At 41.7% G+C, this 7,378-nt stretch overlaps 1 protein-coding gene across 1 annotated transcript in view; it reads right to left on the bottom strand.

Annotated features, from left to right (window-relative positions):
- Nucleotides 1–7,378, bottom strand: part of LOC121930023 — an 18,993-nt gene extending 11,615 nt beyond the window's left edge. Inside the window, exon 1 of the mRNA XM_042466159.1 lies at nt 3,436–7,378. Coding sequence (XP_042322093.1) covers nt 3,871–5,619 — 1,749 coding nt within the window. The 5' untranslated portion in view covers nt 5,620–7,378 and the 3' untranslated portion in view covers nt 3,436–3,870. The remainder of the gene's footprint in view (nt 1–3,435) is intronic.

The following is a 7,378-nucleotide window of genomic DNA, read 5'->3' on the forward strand; positions in this document are numbered from 1 at the left end:
ATTATGGAGCCATGGCCGTTGAAGTGGGATCAGATTGCTGTAATTATGTAGTGCGGACACAGTTAAATGCAATCGAGGTATTTAAAAAATTAAACTTGTTAAAAATATACATTCAAGAATGATGATGATGATGATGATGATGATGATGATGATGATAAACAACTCCTTATTAAAAGCCCTTACAGTCATTTTTCAAAAGGCTATGTTTTTTTAAGCCTCTAAAGGTGCCTTTTGATGGAAGGAGAGCAAGGAGAGAGCCAAACTGATCTCCTTAGGAAGGAAATTCCCGAGTTCTAATGGTCCTCTGGAAGGTTTCTTTTTTAGAACCAGCTCCATTAAAAAGAGGAAAGTAATGACTAATCCATAGGATAATCTTTCTACTTAAAGATGAGGTCCCACATTGTTCCCCACTATACCTTGAGAATAAATGCTATGTCTTCAATTATGAATTGTTTTTGGATGATGTCTTTCACCTCATTTCACATTTCCAATCTCCAGTGAAAACACTGAATCTGGAAAAATTATTTTCAAAGCTAAGTTTGATGTTGACTTTTTTAGGGGGGGAGCAGCATGTTCATTGTTTTTGCATGTTACTTTATAAATAAGGTGATAGTAATATGTTGTTAACTGTTAGTTTTTAATTATTTTAAATCCCTTATTTAAAGATAAAAATTGGTACATCAAAATGAGATCACCTGTTTTACATTATATCATCAAAGGAATATTGTTGTGATTTTTTTTACCTCCCATAATAATGCATTCTGTATGTGTTTACACATAATACATTACTTCAAACTCCAGGAAATACAGGAAGCACACAACTCCCCTGTTGCAACAGCTGTAATAGCTACCAGTCTGTTTCCTGACACAATTCAAAGTGCTGGTTATGACCTGTAAAACGCTATATGGCTCAGGTCAACATTAAATGAAGGGACATAATATCCCATATGAACCTGACTCTGTTTGGAGATCTGCTGGGAGGTCCTTCTCTCTGTCCCACCATCCTCACAGGTACATAGAGCCTTCGCAGAGGCTGCCCCCAGACTCTGGAACTCCCTTCCCAGAAAGGTGAGAATGAAACCTTCCTTGCTATCTTTATGCAGACAGGAAAAGACTTTTGTTTTGTTTTGTTTTGTCAGGCCTTGGAAAACTGGTCAGGAGGAAAAAGCCCTGCACAATGTGCTTGATTTTCTATTTGTTCTTTTCCTGTTAATAGTTTATATTTTTAACTAGTTTTAATATTTTGATAGTTTGATTGCATTTTTAACATGTGTATGTTGCAAATGTTTAGCTATGTTTACTTTAACTGTTGTAAGCCTCTTTGCATCCCAAACTGAGAAAAAGGCATACTGTATATACTCAACTATAAGTTGACCTCATGTATAGGTCGAGGGCAAGTTTTGGGGCCAGAATTATAGATTTTGCTATGACTCATAGATAAGTCAAGGGTAAAACCCAGGGGCATACAGCAAAGGATCTAAGGGATGAAGCAAAACAAAGCAATGTCAAAGAACTTGCAAAATTCCAGCAGACATAACTCTTTGTGCTCACTCTTAAGGCTGGATGGATAAGAGAATAGAGGGGTTCAGTGCTTCCAGGACAGATTATACTCTTGCTTTTCACTAGGGGATGGTTCATTCTTTTAAATAAGAGTTAAAGTATGGTACTTACACTGACCCGTGGATAAGTCAGGTTTTTTGGGTCAATTTTTTGATCCACGTGTGTGTGTGTGTGTGTGTGTGTGTGTGTGTGTGTATGAGTAAATAATAATAATAATAATAATAATAATAATAATAATAATAAGGTATCTCCAAATCTATTTGAATGCCTCTATTCCACAGTTACTCCCAAGGAGATTCAAAAAGACCAAAAGACCAAATCAGAATCAGATTGTAGTAGGCAAAACAAAACTACCAACTGTAAAATAAGTTAAGCATGTGACTTTGCACATGTCATGTGTTCTCAATGGACAGGGCCATGATTTCCCAAGGCTAATGTTATTAGACCATGGATGCATGCATGCATGCATGCATGCACAGAGAGAGAGAACGTTCCTTATAAAGGGTGCCTGAATAAAGATTATATGCTATTGTTTTATTGTGGTGCATTTACCACAATTGATCCTTTGCCTTTATGCTTCTGCTTTCTGCAAGGTCTTCGGTTTTTATTATACCATTTCCCATAGGAACTGCGTTGAAGAAAGGATAGGCTATATTGATTTTTTCATTCTTCATGATTAACTTTCATCTTTCTTTTCCCACTCTATGAAGTGTTTTCTTCTTTTATAAATCTATTAAGTTACTGCAAAACAATAAATTTTCTTATTTAAATTTAGATTTTTTTTCTTTTCCTTCAAGAAAAGGAAAAGGACCACAGGAAAGTGGTCAGTTTACTCAGTAAAACCGATGATTATTATCTTTGTACAAAAACTAGATTTCAGGAAACTGGGCTCTACATCTTCCTTGATATGCTAGTTTTCTACATTAGTGCAGTTTTCTACATTAGTGGTGGTACATTCCAGGGCTCCCATAACAAACCCTCCAGGCAATGCTCCAACCCCTCCATGTAGACCCCAAATACCACTTTCAGGTTGTTGTTTTTAAAATCCCCATTTAAAAAAAATCACCCAACTTTCTAACTGGGAGCACACATCACTCTAGAGGTGAATAACTACTTCTAGAGGTTTTTCATAGCCAAAGTTTGAACTAACATAAGAGACATGGGCTCTGGGCTGGGATCCCAGAAGCACATGACTTTTAGTAACATTCATGTGCTATTCTCAGGGCTGGTCTGAAACCTATGGCTCCCTCATGGGAAGGATAAAATGCTTGCCCATTTTCCCAACCAGTAGTTCAACTTTATTTCAACAAAAAGGACAAGATAAAGTTGCCCACCAAACCTGAGAACATTCAGTTTCCCTCAACACACCTCATAGCTCTGTCCTGCCCTGAAAAAGAGGGAATGGCCAGGGGCACTTTTATCCTACACAGTTATAGCATTGATTTCACTTTGTTTCAGGCACATCCTATAGAATCCCACCACAATAACAAACTACAATTGCCATTGTGGTGATCCCTGGGGGCAATCAGCCCTGTGTGTGGCTCTTACTCCCAGGGAGTCCCTTAAACTTCCCTTCTAGGATCTCCTAGGTCTCCATTCCCACTCCCTACCGAGCTGAATGAGACCCCTTGAGGTCCTATAATCTCGCTGCCACCACCCAGTGAATCTCAATGAACTACATCTCCCTAAGCACACACTGGGACTTGCTAGGGAGAGATCTAGTTTTCGTTTCCTTGCTAACTTAAAGCAACCAGTAACCGAGCTAATACGCGTGTACAGGAGCAGAGAAAGACAGCAGATACTTTTAAAGAAAGACATTTATTTTTAAGAAATAGAATAGAATAAGAAGATATCATTCATGCAAAGCCTCCTTACCTGGCAGGTACAGAGAGCATAGTTACCAAGTATTCATTTCAGGCAAGCTATTAGGTAAACATAACAAAACCTAAACGCACTAGCTAACACATTTCCTAGCTACTCACACAGTGATGGAATTTGCAGTCCTTGTTGAGTTTTTGGATGCAGGGAGGGCTTCTTGCCAACTCCACCTGCATTCCTGAGCCTGTTCCTCACAGACTCACAGAGAACAAAGAAAACATCTGGTTTCCCCCAAAAGGAGGGAGGGAGAGACAAAGGACCGCATGGTCGCAAAGGGTTTTTAAAGGCTACTCAAGGAATGTTCTTGAGTCTCCCGGTCCTACTCTCTGATTGGTCAGTTAGACCTTACATCAGCTATGATGTCACAGCTCATTAGCATGTGATGTCAGCCCTCATTAGCATGTACCTCCACCCAGATTAACCCTTTGTGGTTCAGGAGAAGTCCCCAAATGACTGGAGGGCCCAGTCATTACACGCCCCCCAAATCTCGGACGGTTTGGAAGAAACTGCAAGTTGAGACCAAACTGGCTGAGATTTCATCCTGTAAAAGAGAAAGCATACAAGCAAACATGTGACACGCCCCCCAAAGTCCACTTGGCCTGGGCGCAACTGGAAGCAGAGCCACACTGGCTGTGGTGTCGTCCTGTGACCTGTGAAGGAAAAGGTTAGACAGACACATAGCATACAGTACCACAAGTTAACTAGAATTTCACATATCAAAAGGGCAAAGCAAGACAGTAGATTTTGTCCTTGAGTGTCAGTCCATCCTGGCTGACAGGTTGTAAGATGATCATGAGGCGTTCCAGGGAGTCTATCTGGTGGTCTTCCCGATGAAGTACCCCAGAATGTCCATAGTGGCTTACTGGAATGGTTCATTTGTGATGAGAAGCATTTCAACCATGTGCTGAAGTCTCCGTGACCTCTATCTATCACAAATCGAACCAACTTGCACAGTTCAGGAGGCTGGGCTTCTAGGTCATTGATTGTGTCCATGTAGCTCAGAGACCATGGTCTCTTTCTCGGAAACCTCTTTGTCTTTGAAGTTGTTCGAATATCTTCCCCTGTCATCTTCAATGCATCTCGCAGGCTCTGATCCGTCTTCAACTCCTTCCTGAACTGCTGTTGTTCCTGGAGTGAAAGGCTTGTCAGAGACTCTTTTTGCCTCCCGATGGAAGGTGCATGCAGTTTAGATGTAGACACCGTAGTCGTCGTTGGTGCCTGAAGTTGTTGTTCCTCTTTTGTGAGAGTTTTAGGACACATCTGTCCACCTTCTGCTCCCTTGTTCAGTGCTGACTCTGGAGCATCATCTGGGTGTTGAACTGTTGTTAGTGTTGTTGGCACATCTGAAGTCAATGTCAAGGTCTCCTCTGCTATATCACATCCCTGCTGCTGGGGAGTAACAGTGATCTCTCTTGGCATAACTTCTGGTGTGACAGACACCCGTCGCTGTTCAGCAACAGTGTCCTTTGTCTGACTGTGGACATTGTCCATCACTGACTGTCCCCTCTCCATGGATAGGTTTGAGTCAAGTTGCTGGAACTCAAAGCATTGTGATTCAGGTTCACCTGTAGGTTGTTGCTCAGGCTGAAGCGTCACTTGGAAGTCCTCCTGGTTCTCCAGAACAGCTTCTGGACTTGCCTCAGACTCTTCTTTCCTTGAGGTCTCAGTGCAGGTTCCCTCTGGCTCCGCCCCTTCTGCCACCACTGACCTTGGGCTGGTAGTCAGAACCTGCAACTCTCCCACCTTGCCAGACAAAGCAGGATTCATTGGCTCTTCAGCCTGGTCTGCTGTTGAGGTGACTGCTTCTTGCAGCGACTGTGCATGTTGACAGTCAACTGGGGACCCTTGTGTCCCCACGGACTCCTTTGCATGATGCATCTTGTCATCTTGCGCCTGACTCTGCAGGGCATCCACCTGAGACCCACTCAGCCCACTCGACCCGCTGGACACCAATGAGTCAGGTGGGTGATGTGGAGAAGCTCGGGCGCCGTCAGCGCCATCCTCAACCATGGAGACAGGAGTGAAGTTCCCCTCAGAACTTGCATCCCCTGGCAGGGTTGCTGACGTGTCTCCCATGGTGTTCTGTGTTTTATAGAAGAACAGAAGTTCAACGATCTGTTGGTGCCAGTCCTCTGTGTGGCGGACCTGGTCAGCCATTTGGCGTTGCTTCTCAGAGAACATAGGATGGAACCCTTACAGTTAAAACTCAGTCATAATGCTATAATTCTGAAGTGTGACAGGGTCTCTAGACAACTCAAGAAGAACTTCCAAGGTCAGGAAGCTGAACCTGCTTACCAGCCTCCTGCTTTCCCAGCCCCAAGCACTGGACTCATCAGTTTCCCCATGCCCTGTTGACAGAGATGGCTCTGTGTCTCTCCAGTCAGCTCCACTGCATGTTGTTCATGCCTTACTGCATCTGGATAGTGCCTTCTAACTCAGACAACTGCCAGCAGATAAAAGTATTAAAACACTGTAACAGCCAGCAGTAATCCCTACATGAGCTTTACAGCTTATTCACAAGTGAAACTAAGAGCTCATTTGAGCCTGGAATGTGTCTCTTGTGAAGGTCATTAATGTGGCTCAGAAAATAGGGGAAAGTCATTTTTACCTCAGACTCATCCTCCCTCCCTTCTTTAGGAATGTCTCTTGTAAGAATTCCAGAATCATTGCATGAGTGATCTTTCTCTCTCTCAGATTAACCTGGGAAAGGAGTAATTCCAGAGATTTCCAATAAAGCTTTTCTCTGTAATCTGTACTTCTGAAAAGTATCTATACATGTATTCACATGTGGGAAAAAGAAAAAGAGAAGCGGGATAAATCTCTGTTATCAGAGGCAATGTAAATTTTTTGTGAACTACCTTTTCCTTTGTGGTCAGTAAGTGAACCATGCCTTTGCTAAAGTGTACAAGTCTTTTCAACCATACCTTCCTATCTGTACTTTTGTTTTCCTGTTCTGTCTATTCAGACACTACAGAAAATTATGGTAACAGAAACTTAAGTATGATTAGAGTAATGTCTGAAGTGGCAAACTGTATTTTGTGAATGACCAACAAACCAGAAAAAGAAACCATGTTTACAAACCATGGCTTTCTATGATCTCTGAATTGACAAACCACAGATGTTCCATCTTTGGAGGTCACTATACTTAAACAGTTTTGCAAAGAAGACAGGCAATGAAATTAGAGGCACAATCATATACAATGGTTTGCCAAGGTGTTTGAATTTCATTTGGATTCTACTATAATGAATGCAACACGTGGTACTGTAGTACTGTGTCTGAGTTAAAGCAACAATCCCATATTCTCAAGCACCACAATTATCTAGCCCTATGGTTATTCTACTATTCAGTGTAACCTCTTCAATCCATTCTTTTAAAAAGCAACCTATCAAGATTCCAATCAAGATCCTCAAATGCCCAGACCTCCAGGACAGATCACTGAAACATACATCTATCAGTGGTTTTTTAGACACATATAGAGACAAGTATAGCTATGGGCATAGGTATAAATATACAGATTACTCTACCTGCCCAACTAAGTCTTGACAGGATTTAGGCAGACCTTGTCAGGGTTGTCAATGTTCTACTTAGAGTAAAGGGAGAGAACGGGTTATTGAGCTGTTCCTTCTTCTTATAGAATGCTGTATACAGGTCTCATGACCATACCTCAAACAGCTAGAAAAGGTGAGGGAAAGGGCAACTGACTGAGGGACTGCAGCAATTCCCTTATGGGAAAATATGTCAATATGATAGAGGTCTATGGTTTTAATACATAATATGGAAAAGGTAGTTGAGGAACATTTTTCTCCCTCTGTCATGACTCTACTATCATTTCTTTCACAACCCAGTGAAAGAAAATGGTCACAAAAGTACAGTCAGCCCTTCTTATACACGGATTTTTTATACACGGATTTAAGCATACACGGTTTGAAAATGTTCCAA

Source organism: Sceloporus undulatus, chromosome 4, assembly GCF_019175285.1.
Source record: "Sceloporus undulatus isolate JIND9_A2432 ecotype Alabama chromosome 4, SceUnd_v1.1, whole genome shotgun sequence".
Classification (NCBI taxonomy): domain Eukaryota; kingdom Metazoa; phylum Chordata; class Lepidosauria; order Squamata; family Phrynosomatidae; genus Sceloporus; species Sceloporus undulatus.